The sequence below is a fragment of the Panthera tigris genome, chromosome X (assembly GCF_018350195.1).
Source record: "Panthera tigris isolate Pti1 chromosome X, P.tigris_Pti1_mat1.1, whole genome shotgun sequence".
NCBI lineage: Eukaryota > Metazoa > Chordata > Mammalia > Carnivora > Felidae > Panthera > Panthera tigris.
Window position 1 is genome coordinate 1,622,420 of NC_056677.1, and position 24,053 is coordinate 1,646,472.

The 24,053-nt window shown below is 44.2% G+C and overlaps 1 protein-coding gene across 1 annotated transcript; it reads left to right on the plus strand.

Annotated features, from left to right (window-relative positions):
- Positions 1-1,414: 1,414 nt before the first annotated feature.
- ARSF (arylsulfatase F) lies at positions 1,415-23,305 on the plus strand. Its single transcript, XM_007091022.2, has 10 exons — positions 1,415-1,425; positions 2,427-2,576; positions 4,033-4,154; positions 5,392-5,514; positions 8,174-8,597; positions 12,632-12,768; positions 16,424-16,558; positions 18,467-18,629; positions 22,426-22,547; positions 22,938-23,305. Exons 1-10 carry the CDS (start codon positions 1,415-1,417, stop codon positions 23,303-23,305), a joined length of 1,755 nt encoding a protein of 584 aa, XP_007091084.2.
- Positions 23,306-24,053: the final 748 nt, after the last annotated feature.

Genomic DNA, 24,053 nt, shown 5'->3' on the forward strand with positions numbered 1-24,053 from the left:
GGGAGACGTATTTTCTCCCCGTTAGTTGGGTTCACAGATCGCCCCGAGGCAATGCCAGAGTTCCTGAAGTCATCAGAATCCAACGGACAGGATCAAACAATGACTCTTCCGGAGGAGGGCTGGCCTTTTTCGTCTTGATGAATCATTTTGGTGCTAGTCACAGATAAGAACACTCAGCTACTGCAAGGAAGGTTGCAAGTGTTTCGCTGACTGTAATTCCCCCCCTCCCTTCCCTGGGCTTGTATCAGGAGATGCAAATCAGGGAGGCAAATCAGGTTGCCTCATTTGTGTCTCACAAATCTGAACCATCTGGGTGGGCAGAGCGTGGACCGGCCTCCCCATCAGAGAGACAGGTGGTAAGAGGTAAGAGGTAAGACGTTCAGCTAAAGACTCCAGGCGGCTGCTGAGGAGAACCAAGTGTTCTTCAAGACCTCCTTCTTGTTTTGTCCCGGACATCAGGGAGACCACACTGTGGACCGGTGAGTCAAGGAAGCTTTGTGAGGCTGCACGTGTGGGACACTTCTCACTTCTCGCTTAGTTTCTGTCATCATGGGCAGAGGTGGGATTCTGGACACCCCTTTGGCTGACTCTTTTCTAGAACCCAATGGACCAGCTTAGGCATTGAAAGGTTGATTCCAAACCAGTGTTTGTTTGAGTCACCTTCTCTCCGTTCTCCCTGCTTCCTTTCCATTTCTTAGCCAACGGCTCGTTCTCTGTGGTCTCTGGTGGCATCTCGTTAGGGGCAAGACAGATTGATAAAGGAGGTGTTCTTATTATGTTCTCCATATTATTTTAAGTACAAATTGGAGTGACAGCTTGCATGTGGGAGATGGGTATCTGTTTTCTTTCAATGCAATATATTTCGCTGTTGTAATCATGTGCTTATCATAGTTCCCACCCTCTTTATATGCAAGGATTAGCTATCCATAGGTTACCGTAGAGTCGTATGAATTTGCGCTGACACAAAACCAAATTAGTAGCTTCATTGAAGTAATTACCTCTCTTCAGGGGACCCAAATTCATCCCACCTAGACGTCCTGAGCATAAGCCCTTGTGTTCAGCTGCTCCCCAAGACTATACTGCCATCCAGACGTGTTTTAGTAAAGCTTTAGAGACTAAGCCAATTGTCTCAAGAGGCAGAAAGAAGCAGGTGGACCCAGGACTTGGCACCTAAGGATGAGCTCCTTAAAAATAAACTATGAGCAGTAGGTCATTAACGATGGAAAGGTCATATCTTGATAGATTTGGAAAACCCGTCTGAAATGTTGGAAGTAGCAATAATGGCTTTGTAATCTCATGAGGGTTTCATCATGGGGACTCATGTAATGAGTGTGGCAATAACACATGTTTATGTTTTTCAGCACATTTTTCCTCTGGCCAAAGAAAATAATAGGAAGCCACTCGGCACGGTATCATGAAGCTCAGGTGAGGGAAGTTGCTGTTGTGCAAGTGTGTTGAATCTAATGGACACTCTGGGGACATCTGTGAATTCCCCAGGTTTATAGATTCTGTTATTTGTAGGTGACAGCCATTCCTGGGTAGGGTTGGCCATAGATGTCTACACTGATGTTCTGGATTCAGTAAGTCTAAGACAAAATAGGTGAAATGACGTCAAAACAGGATGCGAGAAAAGCAACTCAATGTGGCTGGTGTTGTTTCCAAATGTTTATACAAAGGTTCTGGGAGCAGAGGAAGGTTAGTGACCATTTGCTTCCTCCCTCCCAGAGGAAATCTTTGAGGTGGGTCTTCAGACATGAATAAAAACCAGACGGAAATAATACAATTAATAGTTCAAGTACCCAATATTCATTACCTGCTAATTGAGTAGGGACCCGGTGGGAAGGGTATTATATATTTCTCCGGGAAAATGGGGATTTTGTTGGGGGCTGAGCAAAATCGTGAAGCAGACTAAACTAGTCTTCAGATTCCAGGGTGCTCCTTTTCCACCATTCAGGTCTTCAACCATGTTCTCCCTTCTCCTTTGCTCTGGGGTTGGTTTCTCTTTGTTTGTCTTGCTGTTTTCCTTCCCTCCAACCAAATGTCCCTTCAGCAAAACTCTGTGCCCACCCGCGTTTGAATTCCAGTGCAAAGGGAAGTTGGCGGGGTCCTTCTTCCAGGGATGTGACCTCAGGAGTTTTACTGCCCCTGATGTGAGAAATGCTTTGTCTTCAAGTAAATGGTTTCAGACTTCATGTCCTGAAGGAGCATTTTGTGTGTGTGAGCAGGAAACCCAGGGGAGCCTCTCTTTGCACGTTGTGGGCCCCATTCGACAGTGGCAGTCAATGCTTGGGAAGAGACACACTCGAGGCTCGCCTGTTCCTCGGGAGATTGCCTGGTCTCCCGTGAGCCCTGCTGCATTCATGGGGACACGGTAATGGGAAGTAGCTCTTGAAGCCATCCTTGTAAAATCCATTGTCCCTTCTCAGGATCCTCGCCATCGCTCTGTCTTGGACGTGTTTCCTCCTAAGCCCATGTGGGGCCCAGGAGGTGCATGAGGACAAGCCGAATATTGTCCTGATGATAGTGGACGATCTTGGGATCGGTGACTTGGGCTGCTTTGGCAATGACACGATGAGGTATGGCTTCGAGTTGAGCTGTGCTATTTCACTTGTTGTCTAGGCTTGGGAGGTTGATAACGTTTTATGACTACATCATGTGGAAAACCAAACTCATGGGATGGAATTTGCCTTTAAAAGAAGGCCATAATATTAAGATCAGGACCGTCTGGACTTGAATCTTGATTCTGCACTTACTGGTTCTGAAATCTGGCACAAGTTACTTGACTTCTGTGTGTCTTTCTCATCTTTCTTATCGGTCAAGCGTGCAGGTGAGCAGTGTACAGGTGTGGGCTCACAGATGCAAGGCATTTAGAGTAGTTACCTACCATGTCCTGAGCCCTCTGCGATATGCACTTTTATGATGAGCGACGATTTTTACGCATACTTTTTCTCGGCGGGACTGGACATTGCACCCTTCCTAATTCTGGAAGCCAACAGACCTTTTACGGGGAGGTGCTTGTATTGTAAGAATGGGCATTCTGAAGGAAAAAAATGTACATGAAATAGACTCAGAGCTTTGTGGTAGGCAACAAAACGAACCATGGCAGGCCATGTACATGAGTAATGCCTATGCCAAGGCTTAGGAGTGCATCAGGGCTAGACGTGTGAAGTCTATACGTGGAAATCAACAATTCCATATTGTCCCATCTTCTCTCTTATGAAGAAAGTCAGGTCTCATTACATTTTACTGGGTTCCAGCCAGGGGGCTGTCTCTCTTCTGTACAGTCTGTCTGATTTTCTCCAACCTCCACACACCTTTCTAGGGAATCATGAGGCAGAGGTTGCAAACTTTGTCTGGAGCAAAGACGTCTGTCTATAGAGCCTGTGCATTGAACTTGTCGTTGGGTCTATTACTTGCTAGGCATAACTAAAGTGTGTAAGTCATTAGCCTTAATTCATCAGCCCATAAACACAGAAGTATTTTTACATATATTTTATTTTAAAGAAATTTTAATGTTTATTTATTTTTCAGAGAGAGAGACAGAGAGAGAGAGAGAGAGAGAGAGAGAGAGTGAGTGGGGGAGGGGCAGAAAGAGACACAGAATCCAAAGCCAGCTCCAGGCTCTGAGCTGTCAGCAGAGGCTCCGATGCAGGGCTTGAACCCATGAACCTGTGAGATCATGACCTGAGCTGAAGTCAGATGCTCAACTGACTGAGCCACCCGGGCGCCCTAATTTTACATATATCTTAAAAGGCAGTGCCATTAAATGTACTCATTGAATATATGTAGTAGATACCACATTGCAGAACCAAATTATATCGACTGTGCAATACACAGCCACTGCCTAAAACCTCAGCTGTATTTTCTCCACGATGCGGGCAGAAACCAGGCAATTAGGCGATGTGTGCAGTTACTTTTTCTCTGATTCTGAGCTCAGGGAATCACAGCAAACAGAGCTGTTGGTTTCTGTCTCTCTCTCTCTCTCTGTCCCCTCTTGTCCCCTCTGCAATTCCCCTCTGTCTCTCTTTCCAGGACTCCTAACATCGACCGCTTAGCAAGGGAAGGCGTACAACTGAAACACCACATCTCCGCAGCGTCAATGTGCACCCCAAGCCGGGCCGCCTTCCTCACGGGAAGATACCCCATCCGATCAGGTGTGTAGATGGACGCACCTCTGCTACTCTCTGTGAACATGTTAAGCCATGAGGAAGTGAGTAGGTGACTAGGTCATTTCGAAAAGTTTGCCCCAAAAAGGGCAGACACACGTCCATGCACACACAGCTGCGGACGTCTGTGTGGAAAGCACTGCTCTCCTAGTCAACCCAAGCCCACCCTGCGTGGCTGAGTTATGTCTATTCACCTAGAGTTGAATGTTTCTCCTCGGTGGCCTGCAATCAGGCGTAGGCAGGACTTTCCATCCCAGGGCAAGAACGAGAAGCTGTCTCAGAAGGACGTAACGTACAGAACACGCCTACGCTAATCCGGGCTGTCATGAGGATGTCCTAGCACAATGTCTCAAACGTTCATCACCCATTTCAACCATTGTGTGGATGCAACAGGCTTTGCTTATCTGTCCCTTGATTGACTAACCATTGGATTGTTTCTGGCTTTGGGCTCTTACGAAAAGTTCTGTTGTGTACTTGCCCAGACACATGTTTGACTCATTTTCAGATCTTTTGAGGTTGATGATATCTGGCTTAGCGGGTGCTAGGGTGCATCAGGTCCAGTGAACGTTAACTCTTTATTCTTTTTTTCTTCTTGTAGTACACTTCTATGTGATTTGACTCTCTTTTTTCTTCTGTGCTGCTCACTTTATGTAAATTCGGAGAAGTTCAAAACCTAGATGTCCACTTGTCCCGGATGCCCCAGTGTCAGGTTTTTCACAGACATTTGGCTTATCCATCTTTTCTACAAATACTAAAACTTATTATCAGAAACACACACACACACACACACACACACACATTGTAGGATTTCAGGTTTTCGTGATTTCATTTTTTGGCTCTTTTACCGACACGATGATTCCCCTGCCAAGAGTAGGCCTGTGTTAGTGGTTCAGTCACGTGTGTCTACTGAAATGACACCCTGTCCTGTTGTAAATTTGCAAGAGGCTACGTGTAGAGAGTCATCTGAGTGGTGTGCTTGTGGTATCTGGTAGTGTCGTGCGTGTGTGTGCAAGTGGGTAAGGGGTGCGTCATGGGGCCCGGTGTGAGTTCTGTCTGCAGGATGTGATTTTCCTCGCCCACGTGATGGTTTTGTTGTTCCTCTCTCGTCATGTCTGCGTCTTCCAACTCCTGAACTCCCCGTGACTCCCTCTCCTCTCCATCTCACGGGAACCTACTCACTGCGCGTGCCTTCTGCTTTTTGCTTTTCTTTTCCCATCCCGTCTAGGAATGGTTTCTAACAGAGTGAGCCGTGTGATCTCCACGCTCGGAGCTCCTGCTGGACTCCCTCGCAATGAGACAACATTTGCAGCCTTACTGAAGAGGCAAGGGTATAGTACGGCATTGATAGGTAAGAAGCGACCACGGGCATGCCTCGTTTACACAAAGGAATAATCTGCGTCGTTCTATGCTCGATGTGGTTTTCTTGGAAACCCTTTGTTTCCAAAGAAGCATGCATCTTGGCTGTGGCAGAGAAGTCCCTCCGTGTGATATCGACTCTATATCCACCACTCTGTGGGCTACCTGTGAGCTTTCTCTTTACTTTCCAAAATTAACCCTGCTTAATCTATCATACGGTCTTTCCCAAGGAAACGTGTTCCCTGTGTCCTCCAGAATTCTTCATCATGCTTTGTTCACCTGGGACCATCTGCCCTAATGCCCCCTGACCAACACACACACATTTCTTCCTAAACGACGCCCGTTCACTCTTTTCAGACAGAATTCAGGCATGACGGAAGACCGCTTCCCACCAGACCCCCAGTTCTTGCCAGGTGGCCACCCCACGTGCTTCTGTATAATCCTGTGTTCTTTGTCTTTGCATAGAACTCTGTATGATACTGTGATTTCTACATTATTCTCTGCAGACTCTGGAATACATCAACCCATTCACCACACAACACTTGTGAAGTGTGACAAGCTCTCTCAAGAACGCACAAATAGCTTTATGCATCAACTAATGACTCCATAAACTAATGACTCCGTAAAAAAGTCTATGCCCTATAACCATCACCCAAATAGAAAAAAAATATTTAAAAACTGACTTTTGAGAAATGTCAACACCCTGTATCTGTCACCCCAATCAAGTGCAGCTACACCTACTGTCTTTATTTGAGAGCCTGGGTTTCAATTGGCTTGAGAATAACATCCTAGTTTAAAGTTTACTTATTTATTTTGAGAGAGAGAGAGAGAGAGAGAGAGAGAGAGAGAGAGAGAGCAGGGGAGGGGGGCAGAGAAAGAGGGAGAGAGAGAATCCCAAGTAGGCTCTGTGCTGTCAGTGACAGTAAGATCATGACTTAAGCCAAGAGTTGGACGCTTAACTGACTGAACCACCTGGGTATCTCCAGAATAACATGCTATTTTCTTTTCTTTTCTCTTCTTCTTATTTATTATTGAGACACAGAGAGAGACAGAGCATGAACAGGGGAGGGGCAGAGAGAGGAGGAGACACAGAATCGGAAGCAGGCTCCAGGCTCTGAGGTGTCAGCACAGAGCCCGATGTGGGGCTCGAACTCACAAACTGTGAGATCATGACCTGATCCGAAGTCAGATGCTTAACTGACTGAGCCACCCAGGCGCCCCTAACATGCTATTTTAAATTGACTTTTGTAACCAATTTGACATTGATCAGAGGAGACAGTCTTCATGGAGGTGCAGGACAGGAAAGCCTGGGCCAGTAGTCCTGGTTCTCATGTGCTTAGTCCCTCAGGTGCTCTGAGATGTGAATCTGCATCCTTCATGTGGCCCTAACTCCATGGGGGGAACCATTAATGGTTTAGTGGATACACATGATCAGATTCTGTTACAGTCCTCATGTTAACAGGACAAACATGGATCTTTCTGTTACCATTCAAAACGTGTGGCAAGTTTTATCAAATAAAGTTCAGTGAAGTTTAGTGGGAGACTCTGGGATTTCCAGCCAGCCATCTATCCAACCATCTACTCATGCATGCCTGGTCCATTCTCCATCATTTATCTACATCTACTAACTATCTATCTGTCATCTATCTATCTATCTATCTATCCATCTATTCTCTATATCTATCTGTTACCTATGTGTCCGTCCATCCATCCACCCACACATCCACTCATCTATCATATATCTATCTGTCCACCTATGTATGCATATTTACATTACCCATCTGTTTGCCATGATTTTATTTGTATTTATCATTATATATCTATGTACTATCTCTACCCACCCACCATCTATTCGTCATGTATCATTTATCTTATCTCTATCATTTATTTTTATGGCTATAATTTACATCTATCTTATCTATCATCTATCTATCTATCTAATCTATCCATCGTGCAACCATGCATCCATCTATCCATCCATCATATCCATCCATCCATCCATCCATCCATCCTTCATATCTATCCATCTATAATATCTATCTATCCATCATATCTATCTATCTATCTATCTATCTAATCTATCCATTGTCCATCCATCCATCCATCCATCCATCCATTCATCCAACCATCCATCCATCTATCCATCCATCCATCATATCTATCATCTATCTATCTATCCATCATATCTATCATCTATCTATATATGTATCCATCCATCCGTCCATCCATCATATCTATCTATCTATCTATCTATCTATCCATCGTCTGTCCATCTATCCATCCACTCATACATCTATCCATTCATCTGCCACTCATGTATCCATCTATCCATCTTATATCATATGTATCTCATCATCTAATATCTATTTATCTACTTAGCTACTCACCTGTCTATCCATCATCTATAGTCTACACTGACTCTCTCATGTCTTCATCTTTGTGGCTATGACTTTTTTTCTTCCTGTGAATGAGAAACTGCCCAGTTCACATCCTTGCTGCAAACTCACAAGTGTGTTTTCCTCCCTTTAATTTTCATCCTATTTGGTCACTCACAACCAGGTCTTGACACAGATTTTTGTGCAGTAAAGAAGTCACACAGTGTTGGTGGTGTGTGTGCATATTATGCATTATTTGTCTGTTTGTCATTTCAGGCAAATGGCATGAAGGCTTAAACTGTGATTCCCGACATGACCACTGCCATCACCCATATAATTATGGGTTTGATTACTTCTATGGCATGCCATTCACTCTGTTTGAACCTTGCTGGCCGGATCCCTCGCGTGACACAGAATTAGCCATCGGGGGCAAAGTCTGGCTCTGCATTCAGCTGGTCGCCGTTGCTGCACTCACGGCTGCCTTGGGGAAGCTGAGTCGCTTGATCTGTCTTCCCTGGTCTTTCATATTCTCCATGATTCTTTTTATTTTTCTGCTGGGCTACTTTTGGTTCTCCAGTTACAAATCCCCTCTGTACTGGGATTGCCTCCTCATGCGTGAGCACGAGATCACTGAACAGCCGATGAAGGCAGAGCGTGCTGGCTCCATCATGGTGAGGGAGGCGACTTCATTTATGGAAAGGTAAAAGTCATTTTCTTTCAAAATCCATGTATTTTAATGGATTTAACAATGAGTATTTTAAAGACAGGAGTCTTTTTAAAACATATATATATATATATATTTTAACATGAAATTTATTGTCAAATTGGTTTCCTTACAACACCCAGTGCCTATCCCAACAGGTGCACTCCTCAATGCCCATCACCCACTTTCCCTCTCCCCCACCCCCCCATCAACTCTCAGTTTGTTCTCAGTCTCTTATGGTTTGGCCCCTTCCCTCTCTAACTTTTTTTTTTCTCCTTCCCCTCCCCCATGGTCTTCTGTTAATTTTCTTAGGATCCACATAAGAGTGAAAACATATGGTATCTGTCTTTCTCTGACTGACTTATTTCAGTTAGCACAACACTCTCCAGTTCCATCCACGTTGCTACAAAAGGCCATATTTCATTTTTTCTCATTGCCACGTAGTACTCCATTGTGTATATAAACCACAATTTCTTTATCCATTCATCAGTTGATGGACACTTAGGCTCTTTCCATAATTTGGCTATTGTTGAGAGTACCGCTATAAACATTGAGGTACAAGTACCCCTATGCATCAGCTCTCCTGTATCCCTTGGGTGAATTCCTAGCAGTGCTATTGCTGGGTCATAGGGTAGATCTATTGTTAATTTTTTGAGGAACCTGCACAGTTTTCCAGAGTGGCTGCACCAGTTTGCATTCCCACCAACGTTGCAAGAGGGTTCCCGTTTCTCCACATCCTCGCCAGCATCTATAGTCTCCTGATTTGCTCATTTTAGCCCCTGTGACTGGCATGAGGTGATATCTCAGTGTGGTTTTGATTTGTATTTCCCTGATGAGGATTGACGCTGAGCATCTTTTCATGTGCCTGTTGGCCATTTGGATAAGACAGGAGTCTTTTAAAAACCATAAGAGAATGAGTGTTTTTTAAAAATAAAAGGTGATGATTTGAACAATGTTGACTTAAGAAATGGAATATTGCTAGTTAGGGCTAGACAATACAATAGTGCGTGTTTTGGAGTTCACATGGACTCTTCAGGAAGTGCCTGAGGAGGTGGTATCTCATTTGAGTTCCTCTTATTAAAATCACAATATCTCTGTTGGCCTCGAAATTCAGATTTGGTCAGACCAAGCAGGTAGACTCACACTAGACTGAGACTTACAAAACTGGCTTATTAATTTGCAATGCATATTGTTTGTATATTAATGTACAATGGGAAATGTATTTGCCAGGAAACAGATAGTAGAGTAAGTTGGCCATTGCATTTTTTTTCCTGTTAGGGAAAAAACTTTTTGAGAAGTTAAAATCAGAGGGCTTATCGCTGAGCATGTGATACATAAGGGATTTTATTCCGCTTAGGGCAGTGGTGATCGTTAGAGAGTCCTATGCATCCTAAACATAATCACTGGAAAGTTTTCAAGGGAGCCACATTTAGAAACATCTAGCTGATGGATCTTTTTTCAGAAAAAGGCTGTGAACACATTTTTTTGCTCACCTTTTGTCTTTACTGATCACCATCCTGGGGTCTGGGCTTCGAGGACAAGTACACATTTAGTGATGACATTAGATGTACAAGCCCATGATAAGAAATAGGGTAATGGGCATTAGTTCAGGGTGCTATCAGTCCAAACTGTAGGAACCTTCCAAGATGTCAGGGAACCATACTTGAGAAGACATGTTAACTAAATCCTGAAAGGTAAGCAAGAACAAGACGAACAAGGGGCCAGGCATTCCCAAATAAAGCTGAAGCAGAAGGAAGATAGGTCCTCGGCTAAGCAGGGACACACAGAACGCAAATGCCACTCTGAGAAACTTCGGCTGCGATGAGATATGGAAACGCAAAGAAAGGGAAAAAAATGAATTAAAAAGGAAGTTGTGCCATGGTGAGTTGGATTAGGGTAGTGTGAAATGGAATTCCCTAGAAACTTCACATCCATCTGGAAGCCCAGAATCTGATGTTACTTTGGAATCGGGTCTTTGGAGATGTGATTTGTGAAGATGAGGTCATCACAGGGTAGGGATCTGTAAGCTAGTGTGTTTGACTGCCCTGTAGAGTTGATTGGTGATATAAAGTATCTTGGGCCATGTGTGGCTAGCTTTGTCCTTACCCCATAGGCCACGAGGACACAAAACAAATGTGTACTCTCAGACAGAGAGAGAGATCAAACCGTCTTTGCCTTGTAGATGCAATGCAATGGCTGGTTTCATCAGGGCAAACGCCTTATTCCCTGGTAACTTCCACATGTGCAGAGGCATAGGTGTTTTGCACAGGGACACACTGGCAGGTTGCAAGGTGGGTCCGTCACACTGAAAGCTCAAGACGAGTGATTCTGTTCCACTCGTGCTGTCGCTTACCATTTACATTAGTACATCAGGAGCAAATGCTGGGGTGTGGAAATGGACTCCCGTCACCAAAACCTGTGCTGAGTTTCAGAAGGTCTATACGATCTATCATGGCACCATGTTGAAGGGGAATGGGGACCCGAAGATTCGGAAGCCATTCTGTTGACTAGCGATGTGGCCGTGAACAGGTGGCATAGATTCGAGATTGCTAGAGATCCCTTTTATCTGGATTCTCAGTGTGTGAGTTTCCTCTGGCTGCTGGAACACATTTCCGCAAGTGGGGGTGGCTCAGAGCATCACAGATTTGTTATTTGATGGTTCTGGAGGTCAGGAACCCCAAACTCATCTTATGGCACTGGAATCAAGGCTTTGGGTGGACAGGCTCATTCCGGGAGGTTTTAAGGAAGAGTGTTCTTTGTTCCACGTTGGAGAGACTGCAGACTTTCCTTGGCTTGTAGCTCTCTCCCTGCATCTCAGCTTCCATTACCTCCTACCCACATCATGTTTGTCTGATTGTGTCCTTATTGCTTCCCTCTCGTAAGGAACCTTGTAATTGCATTGGGTCCACACCCAGATAATCCAGGATTATCCACCCACTGTCTCAGGATCCTGAACCTGATTGTATCTACAGATTCCCTTTGGCCATGCAAGGTGGCATCTGTATAATCTCATTCTTCACTAGCACATATAGCAGCTTCCTTGGGCTCCAAGGACAAAGTACCAGAAACGGAGGGGCTTGAAACAGCAGAAACGTACTCTCTGTGAGCTGTGGACACTGGAAAAGTCCCAAAGGAAGGTGTCAGCTGGGCTGTGCTCCCTGAGAATGTTGTGAGGGGAGCATCGTTCCTGGCGTCCTCTAGCTTCTGGTGGCTGCTGTCGGTGCTGGGTGTTCCTTGGCGTGTCCGTACATGACCCCGACCTCTGCCTCTGATTTCCCAAAGCCTCCTTCCCCTGTGTGCGTTTCCATATCTGCGAACCATCCGTTTCTTTGAAGGACACCTGTTCTTGCATTCTGGCCCCACCTTACCCCGGGATGACCTCACCTCCACTAATTACATCCCCAAAGACTCCATTGGCAAATGCCATGACATTCCAAGCTTCCAGATGGGCTTCAATTTTGGAGGGACACCAGCCATTCTGCCCAGCTCACCCTGGTGCAACTTCATTACGATGATGATGATGATTTCATTACTTCCCCTCATGACATGTCATCAGAGGAGAAATTTCCCAAAGACTCGCATTTGAGTCGTGCACTGTTTAGCTGAGGACCTGCCTTCCCGGAGGATCGTCAGGGCTCGAAGTAGGTCAGCCTTGTCTTCCGTGTCCTCACAGGAAGGGCCAAAGGTGTGGGGACGGCTTGCCAAGATGTCTCTGTCCGTGCTTGCTCGTGGGTTGTGAAAGAGTTGGCATCCCTTGGGTCTGTTGGATGTGACTCTGGCCTGCAGATTTCGTCAGCCCTGGGAAAGCGTGGGGCTGTGTCAGGCGGGGTCACTGAGACTGCAGCCGTCCTGCATGTGTCCCCGGCGGCGGTCCGGACGCTGGGGGATGCTGGAGTCCAGAGCAGCCACAATGCCGCCTGGTGCATGCGTCGCCTCTCTTAGGGTAGGCAGAGGAGGGACGGTCTCGCTAACTGTGGTTCCCTTTCCCGGACTTTGCAAACTCACGAGCCATGTGACTGATGTGTCCTCAGGCACCGTGAGGGACCGTTCCTTCTTGTGTTCTCCTTTCTGCACGTCCACGTGCCGCTTCCCACGACCACCGAGTTCATCGGCACCAGCAAGCACGGCTTGTATGGGGACAACGTTCAGGAGATGGACTTCATGGTGGGTAAGTGGCACAGGACGTAGGGACACGGGAAGCCCGGGCTTTGATAGTCGAGGACAGCCTCATGCGGCCCCCCGCCGCCTCAACGATGCCACAGGTGCCAGCCTTCGACAAACTTCCCACAAAAGCACTCTCAGTGCTTCCCTGTCAGTGTGAGTCCCAGTGTTTCTGTCACACGTGTATTAGTTGGCACATCGGGTTCAGGGTTTCCTCCGGGGAAACACAGAAACGCACGCGAAGCTGGCCTCCCTGGTGGGCAGCACGAAATGGATTTCGGGGAACAGAGAGAGACGCCTTGGAAATCAAGCTTGTCAATTCACAGTCTTCAAAATACAGAAATGATTGAAACATTATTAGAAATAGAAATAGTATTGAATGAAATACAGGCACACAGGTCTGTGTTTATGCAGGCATAGGTATGCACGTGTGTGTGTGTGTGTGTGTGTGTCTGAAACTAACTCCAACTGAGGATGGGGTCAGTAGAAACAAAAAAAAAGAACAAAAACAAATCCGATTTGCTTTAATATTGTAAATCAATAGAAAGTGTTCGAAATATCTAAGCGTGGGTACTCACGGGCCGTGTATATGCTGTCTGTCCAGGCAGACGTGAGCCTTCAGGATAAATAATCACGTTTCCATATGTCATTTCAGAAATAGTTAAAAAAAAAAAGTTTGTTTTTCTTCAACATACCCATCCTGGAAACTATATCAAAACCCAAAATCCCCAAAATCTCTGATCTCCGTGTTACAATGTTTTCTTGGTTACCGCCTGTAGGAGTCTGAGGGCTTACAGGATGCATTAGAAGAACCTAACCATGTTTCCTCGTCTCCCTCCATATAACTTCCTGCCCTACAGCACCTGCCACTTCACAGGTGTTTGGAAAGCTCCAGAAACTCCCCACCCCCACCCCATCTGGCTTCCTGCTTCCTCAAACCTGCCTAGAGGCTTTCAATGCAAATAACATTCCCTACTCGACCGAGGGGAAATCCTCTGGTTGGTACCTAGTTAGTAAGGCATCCAAAATGAGTCCCAGAGAATTCAGTAACTCAGAGCAGGTTCATGGAGAATGGGAGGGGACGGGGAGAGTCCAAGGTGAGGCGGACAGATGGGACAGGTGAGCAGGAGGAGAGGCTTGGCTGGCCCTACGTGCAGAGCAGTGGTGATGGCTGGGAGTGGGTTATGGGTTGGGTGTGTTGGGCAGGTCCCCTGGGCAGGGCGGCAGGAGCCCAGGAGAGGACACAATTGTCTGAGAAAGTCATACGCACACACACATCTCAGGACAAGTCACAACATGCTCATTTAAAGTGTAAATGGCGTCTGGGTGGTTCAGTCAGTTATGAGTCCGACTCTTGGTTTCGGCTCTGGTCATGATCTCATGGTTCGTGAGTTCTCTGCTGTCTGCACAGAGCCCATTTGGGATCATCTGTCTCCCTCTCTCTGCCCCTGCCCTACTTGTGCTCGCTTTCTCAAAAATATAACAAAAAAAATTATGAATTAGGGAGTAACCATGAAAATACATGATTTCCAACATCAACTTAAATATATACTTCACATATATAATATATAACATAAAATGTACATAGATCATTAGTAATTGTATATCCTGTACTATATAATAGAAGAAATACATGGATCATCAGTATATTATATTATTAATAGCATGCTAAATTAATAAGTACTATAGCAATAATATATAATAATATAGACATTAAGATAATATATAAGATATTGAGGGGCGCCTGGGTGGCTCAGTCGGTTAACGTCCGACTTCGGCTCAGGTCGTGGTCTTACGTTTCATGAGTTCGAGTCCTTCGTTGGGCTCTGTGCTGACAGCTCAGAGCCTGGAACCTGCTTCGGATTCTGTGCTCTGCCCCTCCCCTGCTCACACTCTGTCTCTCTCTGTCTCACAAATAAAGATTAAAAAAAGATATTGAGATCATTATATAGTATACTCCTAGTATAGAATTAGTGTAATAGTATATTTAGTTTATAAATAGTATATAAATAGTATATTTAGTATATTTAGTTTATTATGCTTATATATATATATGTATATACTCTAATATACATGTACATACATAAATACGTAATTCTTTCTCTTTCTGTTAAAAATAACCCATTTCAAGATACAGTGGGTGATAGGCTACGATTCATAGTAGCTCCAATACCCATTATCAATATATAGAAATATGTTCAGAAAGTAGGTGACCACATTGCAGACACCTGACTCATACAAGAAGACTTTCATGAATGGAAATATACCAGGTTCTGGGTGGGCACAGTGACTCTTATAAAATATTAGTGATTCCAAAATTAATATCGAGGCTCAAGTCGAGTCTAATGAAAGTCTTAATTACTCTTACATGGTGAGCCCTCCTTACCAAGTGCCTGAGGGACATCTGACAGGACTCCAGTTGAAGGAAAGTGTCAAATCTCACTTTTATGGTTGCAAAGAAAGCACTATCGAAAATAAACCTTAAAACACTAAATGACATGCAGAAGATTTGACTTTCAGATCAGGGATGCCGAAACAGGTAGCCGAGAAGACGGTCCAACGAGGAGGAGAATGTAGCAGGGAGGTCACTAATGCACAGTGGCAGGGATGGGATACGTCGGGCAAAACTGGTGTTGGGGTTGCATTGAGCTCCCCCCCACCCAAAAAAAGGTCCACGTTGTAAGTGCTGGAATCTGTTACATGCGACAGTGTTTAGAAATAGAGGCTTTGCAGATGGAATCAAGGTATGGTGACGTCATAAGAGTGGGTGCTTGCAAGCAGGGACAGGTGACCTTGCAAGAAGATAAGAGGTGGGGACACAGAGACCCACAGAGGAGGTGTGTGCCGTGTGAAGGCCCAGACACGTGCACATGTGTGCACACACACACAGGCACACACACACACGGATCACATATAGCACATGAGCACAGAGCTAGTAAAACACAGGGAAGTCACGACACAGGCAAAGAGCACTAAGCCTCACAAAATGCCAAAAACGTACCCAAAAGTAGCATGCCTCAGGCTCCTTGCAAACAGAGGAACAATTAGCATCAATGTCATGTTTCATTCCTGAATAAAGGAGTCCATGGAAATCAAGAATAGAAATAATGACGCCCCCAAAAGAAAAATCAGCAAAAGCAAAACATGACTTAGGGGTCACCAATATAAATGTTGGCATCTGCATCACAAAGTCTTTAAAAAATAAATACGATTAAGCAATAATATAGCGATGGGTAATAGTAATGATAATAAAAAATAAATCGATTTTTATTAGTAATGTAACATAATCGTCCGTCCAACACGAGATGTGGAGGAGGAATTGAGAAGAAGTTCACAACCACACACTGTTCTGGAGCTCACACTATCACCCACCGTAAGCAGGGTGCATTGTGAATGAGAAACATTTTTGCAATGACTCCCGCAGAAGCAACAGACTAACATTATAGCCCAAGGCTCATCATGACATTCATTACACGTGTCCCTTCTCTTCTCTTTTCTTTCTTTTCTTTTCTTTTCTTTTCTTTTCTTTTCTTTTCTTTTCTTCTTTCTTTCTTTCTTTCTTTCTCTCTCTTCTTTTCCTTCCTTCCTTCCTTCCTTCCTTCCTTCCTTCCCTCCCTTCTTCCTTCCTTCTTTCCTTCTTTCTTTCTTTTTTACTATTTCAGGCAAGCTTCTTGATGCCATTGATGATTTCGGTGTGAGGAACCACACACTCGTCTACTTTACATCAGACCACGGCGGACATTTGGAGGCACGGGTGGGCCACGCCCAGGTCGGGGGATGGAACGGAATATACAAAGGTGAGGAGGGGGATGGTGAGCCGGGTCTGGTTGTAAGTAAGCTCTCTCGTGCTCATGATAATGGAAATCTGTGAACTGAACCGACTGATGCATGAAAAAGTGAACAAGTTCATTTTGTTTGGCTCTGGGTAAAATAACGTGCTAACCAAGGAAATTGACCTTAAGTTTGCCACGATTTCTGGGGAAATTAGCCCCCAGGGTTGGTACTCTGCTGAAGGGACATCTAGAAATCTGCCTGCCTCGAAACCCTGTGAGGTTATAAAGTATTACCATAACCATGTGCCTTTGCACATCTCTGCCAATGAACTGAATATCTATCTACTCATTGATTACATTTATAAGGCTGTCGAAACAAGACTCGATATGGAAAAATCTGGTAGCCAGGGTATGGAGGACAAAAAGCAGAGGCTCCTGGGTTATTAAGGAAGATTCGGTGCTGTCTTGTAAGGATATGGCTTAGCACACACAGAAGCAAGCATGTCTCTGGTTGTGTCATTAAATGCACAGGTAACGACTCCTTGTCCTGATGCAACATTTAGTGCATGAAAACACGTTCCATTAGGCCATGTTGTCCTGGTCTGTATAATACTTACCCTGCTGTGAAGAGAAAATTGTCTGGAAAATTGTCTGGAAACGTGTTAGCATGGGTATTTAAAGGCAGTTCAAAGTGTTTTCTAGAGGAAAATATTAATGATATTCATGCTTTCCTATTGAATGCAGAACAACTGAATCTATAATTGTATGAACGATAATAATACAGATTCAGTAGGAAATAATGTTTTTGTGTGAATAGGGTCATCCCTGTCTCAGTCTGGCTGTGGGGCATCAGTGCACAAGTGAAGTGCACGCTTAGGAAATCAAATAAATCCCATGAGGAAATTGGGATTTCAATTTCAATTTCAAATTCTTGAAATTCTATTTTTGCCTATCAGGATATTTTTTAAAAATCTCCATTTCTGAACATGCTGTGATTGAGTAATTCAATGAAATAATAAGAATCCATGAACACCGTAGGATGGCCATTCTTCCTGGTTTGCTCAAGAGAATCCTGGTTTATGCCTGTTGTCGCGGGGTCATTGCTGACTCCTACGCACATTCTCTAGAATGCCCTGGGTTGGGTAATAAATTTGCATAAATCCATACTATTCCATTCAACGTGTGTTCATGCATTCTGGATTCAGCAGTGACCAAAAGCAGTGAATCCCTGCCTTCAGGAAATTTACGTTGTCGTGAAGGGTGGCATACCAGGAAAAAGAAAAGAATGAGTAAATTCTAGGATATGTTAGTAAATCTGCAAACAAAAAAAAAAAGCCTGAAAAAATTCTAGGATGGGGCTGTCATTTGATCAGAAGTGTGCCTGCAGAAATGACAGAGAGAGTACCTCTGGAGCAAAGGTGTGAAGGAGGCTGGGGCCGAGGCAGGTGTATATGTGGGGTAACAGCCGTACAGGCGAAGGCAATAGCCAGTGCTAATACGCCATATTGAATACAATCAGTTATTCAATTGAACACCTATCAGCAGCCCAAGGAAAAGGAATTGCATGGACACGTACCCGTGACCCGTTCAGAGTTCTGCACAGTGCTGGCTCCGAGCACATCGTCCGTACTATTAATTTTTAAATTCATTTGAGCACATTTTAAATACATCTGAATACATTTAAGTATATTTTAAATAGTAGAAATACATTTCAAATACATTTTTATTTATTTTTATTTTTTTATTTTTATTTTTTTTCAATATATGAAATTTATTGTCAAATTGGTTTCCATACGACACCCAGTGCCCATCCCAAAAGGTGCCCTCCTCAATACCCATCACCCACCCTCCCCTGCCTCCCATCAAATACATTTTTAAACACTTTTGCCCCCACGACTGTTTTACCTGGACGTCTGTCGCCTCACCCTGTAGGTGGGAAAGGCATGGCCGGCTGGGAAGGTGGCATCCGCGTCCCGGGACTGGTCCGCTGGCCGGGAAGGTTACCAGCTGGGAAAGTGATCGAGGAACCCACGAGTATGATGGACGTTTTCCCCACGCTGGCGGCCGTGTCAGGAAGCACGGTCCCTCAGGACAGGTGATGTCATACCGTCTGTTCACGCCATTGTGGTTCTCAGAGCGTTCGGGACACAGGCAGCATACTCTGTCTCAACACGTACCTAAAAGATTTGGGTTCGTGCATGGCTGTGCCTCTTGAACATCATGGGTGCACGAGGCACCGGTCTCAGACACTGTGCGGTTTTCACTGGGGAGGTTTGGGGATGAGCACGTGGTAAAACACTCCCCCATGCAAGAGACACAACAGTCCCCTGGATTCTGCTGCGCAAGATCCGGAGGCTGATGTGAAGGTAAGACGTTGCATGGAGACTCGAATGCCTATCGTGATTTTCAATCCCACCAGGAGGAGACCCTTCCTACTGAATCCTAACACTCCCTGGAGACAACGGACCAAGGCAACCTTGCAGGCGCCTTTTGGATAGTTTATTCTAGCGGCTCCAACCCACTGACACGTCTTTGTCATAAGCCCAAAGACTGATTGTAATGTTTCCATATTCACCTAGTTCTGAAGGAAAGTAAAATAAATCCCAAAGCAAATTAGAAACAGCAGCAAAGAAAGACCAACTTATTTTTTTTTTAACCTTCATTTTAGGGAATAATAGGACTTATTGAGAATTTATATAAAATAGTAACAGAATACAATTCTGGTCTCCTAAGAAATATATTTATTGATTTGAGCTAAATGATCCATTATTTTTATAGAGAGAGAGAGAGAGGGAGACACAGAATTCAAAGCAGGCTTCAGGGGCTCTGAGCTGTCAGCACAGAGCCTGATGTGGGGCTTGAACTCACGAACCATGAGATCATGACCTGAGCCAAAGTTGGGTGCTTAACCAACTGAGCCATCCAGGCTCCCCTAAATGATCCATTTTTTTAAAACCATAGTAATATTAGTGAAGAAGTAGTGTTTTTTTTAAAAGTAGGCTTCATGACCAGTGAGGAGTCCAACACGGGGTTTGAACTCAAAAACCATGAGATCAAGACCTGAGTTCCTGAGCTGAGATCAAGAGTCGGGCACGTAACTGACTGAGCCACCCAGGTGCCCCTGTACCTTTTTACTTAATTGAGCTGATCACAGTCATAAAAATAATTTTCTAAGACATCAGTGGGGTGCACTGACTTTGGGACATTGGTATAATCTATATATTGGACTCAAAGTGTTCTGCAGAATTACAACCCCAAGAAATATTGTCCTCTGATCCCTGATTAGGATTTCCTTCCTAGAATTGATTTGCTTTTTATTTTTTGCAGAATTAGTTCTAAAAACATCTTATCTTTATTCCCAGTACTTTTTTTACTCTTCAGTGGAAAACTGAGCTGAGAGGCTCCATGAGATTCTGAAAGGCATGTGTGCTTTGAAGAAAGAAACTTGGCTTTTATGATGAAAGTTGCATTGGATGTTTGCACAGAGGTCTTTGGGTAGACATGAATTTTTATTTCTTTGGAGTAAATGACCAAGAGCAGGAAATCTGGGTCATAGTATCAATAAATGTTTATGAGAAACTCTCAGATGGACTTTCAAAATGGCAGCCCCATTTGGCATTCCCACCAGCGATATGTATGATTTCCAGTGGCTCCACATTCTTGGCCACACTTGCTATGGCCATTCTTTTCCATCTTATATAATAACGATGCAGTTGAATCTGATCATGCTGTTAATTTGTGTTTCCCTAAGGACTAATGCTGTTGGACACATCTCCATGTGCTTATTGGTCCATCCGTGTCCATTCTTTGCCAAGTGTCTGTTCCAACCATTTGTCCATTTTTGTTTTGTTAAACTGGGCATTTTATTTTCTTCTTGTTGAATTGTGAGAGTTCTTTATATATTCTGAACACAAGTTTTTCATCAGAGCTGCATTTTGCCAGTCCTATCTTCCATTCTGTGGCTTCTGTTCGTTCTCTTAGCTTGCAGTTTTCAATTTTGATAAGGGTCAATTTACTTTTTTAAAAATTTAAAAAATTTTAAAAAATTTTTTGTAAATGTTTGTTTTTTTTTTTTCTTTTTGAGAGATATTTCATGCACTCAAGCAGGGGAAGGGCAGAGAAGAGAGAGAGAATCCCAAGCAGGCTCCATGCTCAGCACGGAGCCCGATGCTGGGCTTGATCCCCCCAATTGTGAGATCGTGACCTGAGCCGAAACCAAGAGTTGTGTGCTTAACCAACTGGCCATGCAGGCACCTCTTTTGTTCTTTTATAGATTGTAATTTTTGTAATATATCTAAATCGCATTTTTCTATTCAAAGGTCACAAAGACTTCCTGCTATGATTTCTTCTTGTGTTTTTTTTTTTTTTTTCAGTTTCAGGTTTTACATTTAGGCTTATGGTCCATATTGAGATGATTTTTTATATAGTGTGAGGTATGGATTGAGATTTATTTTTCTTGCATTTAGATATTTAATCGTTCTAGTGACATTTATGGAAAGACAGTTCTTCCTTGACTAGATAACCTTGGACATTTGTTGAGAATCAATTGACCGACATATGTATTGGTCTGTTTCTTGGATTGTCTCCTGTTTCACTGATTCATATGCCCACCCTTATGACCTTACTACACTGGCTTGATTAGTCTTTCTTTGTACTAAATTTTGGAATGATTTAGTATGAATCCTCAAACTAGTTCCTTCTTTTTAACAATTATTTGTTCGTTCTCCCATGTAAATTTTAGAACATGTTGCTCACTTTGTGCAAAAGACCCTTTAGGGATTTTGGTTGAGTTTGCATTAAATCTATAGATCAGCTTGTTGAAAATTGACATCTTAACAATTTTGCGTCTTCCAGTCTATGGACATTGTACATCTCTTGGACATTCAGTTCTCTTATCAGATATTTTGTGGCTTTGGGACACAAAATTTTAACATTGGAAACCGTGTTTTGTGATGCTGTAGTGAATGCTAGTTTAAAAAAAATGGATTTCCGGGGCGCCTGGGTGGCGCAGTCGGTTAAGCGTCCGACTTCAGCCAGGTCACGATCTCGCGGTCCGTGGGTTCGAGCCCCGCGTCGGGCTCTGGGCTGATGGCTCGGAGCCTGGAGCCTGTTTCCGATTCTGTGTCTCCCTCTCTCTCTGCCCCTCCCCCGTTCATGCTCTGTCTCTCACTGTCCCAAAAATTAAAAAAAAAAAAAAAAAAAAAACGTTGAAAAAAATGGATTTCCTAGGTGTTCATTGCTAAGATATAGAGATAAAATTCTATACTTGTGACCTTGCTAAACTGAATTAGTGCACAGAACTCTTAAGGGATTATCAACACAGGCAATCATTGTATCTGAGAATAAAGAGAGTGTTCATTCTTTCATGATCATTTTTAGGATTATCTGACACTTATTATTGTATTTCTTATGACAAGGTAGGTTTTATTATTACTGTTTTCTAACATGAGGTAGAAGATCCTTTTTTCTAATATAAGAGAAAAAGTATAAGATTTTTTTAGAGGTTCTATAAGATTTCCTGTAAAAGTAGAAAGGCAATTGCTCATGAAATTGTGATTTGGTTGTATTTTGTTTGTTTGTTTGCTTCCTTGAATGTTTATTTTTGAGAGAGAGAGAGACAGCAGGGCAGGGGCAGAGAGCTAGAGAAAGAGAGAAAGGGCAGGAGAGAGTTAGAGAGAGAGAGAGAGAGAGAGAGAGAGAGAATCCCAAACAGGCTATTGCAGAACCTGATGTAGGGCTCGAACTCATGAACCGCGAGATCATGACCGGAGTCGAAATCAAGAGTCAGACGCTTAACTGATGGAGCCATCCAGGCGTCCCATGAATGTCATCCTTCAAACAGCCCAGTGGTCAGCTTCCCCTTGCCTGATGCCCTTTGCATGTGTTTGCAGGGTGATCGATGGCCAGGACCTCATGCCTTTGCTTCAGGGAGATGTCGAGCGCTCAGAGCATGAGTTCTTGTTCCACTACTGTGGTGCCTTTCTCCATGCAGCACGCTGGCATCCAAAGGACAGTGAGTACATGAGCCCCTGCTTGCTATGGACGCCAAGATTATAGCCACTCAACTCCATTCTCAACACTTTGTTGAGACAAGTCATTTATTCTAGGGTGGCCACTGAAAACACCTTCTTTGAAATCATTCTAAGAATCACTGTCTTTAGAAAGGTAGGGGGTCATCTATAAGAAATAATACGTTTTGAGATGCAAAACGTGTGACAGATTCCAAGGATATATAAAATTATACCAGGGGAGTCTGATTTCTTAGTGTTGTTCTAAGGATGGAATGACATTTAGCCTTAACCTGTGGGCAAGGAGGAAGAACAGGGAAAATGCCTGAGAAGGTAGAACACAAGATGGGTTGGCACATGGGTTGGATGTCGCTGACGTGCCTTTTCTTGTCCAGGTGAGGCAGTGTGGAAGGTTCATTACGTGACACCTGTGTTCCAGCCGCCAGGAGCTCAAGGCTGCTATGAGACCCAATATTGCCGATGTTCGGGAAAACTGGTCACCTACCATGACCCTCCTCTGCTCTTTGACCTCACAAGGGACCCCTCTGAGTCCACACCTCTGACGCCAGACACGGAGCCCTCTTACAATGTGGTGATCCAGACGGTGGCCAATGCTGTGAAGGAACACAAGAAAAGCATCATTCCTGTCCGGCACCAGATTTCCGAATTGAATCAGGGCAACGTATGGCTAAAGCCTTGCTGTGGGGTGTTCCCATTTTGTCTGTGCGACACAGAAGGGAACACATCTGCCGTGGGGGCATGAGGAAAAGATTGAGCACAGGCAGACAAAGTCAACCGATCGTGGCACCTGCAAAATTTCAAGGAAGGAATTGGAGAGCCCATGCGTTCATCTTCTGTTCCAGATTATTAAATGCCCATTGGTGGTGATGCTATCTGTCAACTTCTTCTCTGTTCTTGGGGATAAATGTGTATCTAGGTCCTGTGTGCACCGTTGATGGGGAAACAAAAAAAAATCGACCATTAAAGAATAATCATTGAAATTATGATTGAATTTGTATTGAGTCATTGAAATAATTGAGTAGTTGAAAAATAATATGGATTAAATAATAATGCATTGAAAGGAACTAGTCTAAAATACCGGTAGGCTGCTGAGCCAACAGATTTATCTTCATCCACAGAAACTGAATGGGGAGTAGTCCATCCAAGGCTTGGGAGGGGCAGGTGCGTGGATTTCCCCCTGAGGATGTGCCAGAGATTTGATGGAGTCTAACTTCCCCTCCATGATTTGGGTAGGAGTCCTTGCACGAGTTTGCTTGGGCTGCCTTGATAGATCGCCACAATCAAGACATCTGCACGGCTGTGCTCCCTCTGAAGCTATGGGCGGAATCCTTCACTGCTTGGATCTGTCCCAGCTTCTGGTGGTGGCCACAATCCTCAAGGTCCTTCAGCTTATAGACACATCGCTCTGGTTGCCATCAACGTGTTCCTGCAGTCTTCTTCCCTTTCTGTGTGCCTGTCCCCAAGCCCCCCTCTCTTTAAAAGGACACCTG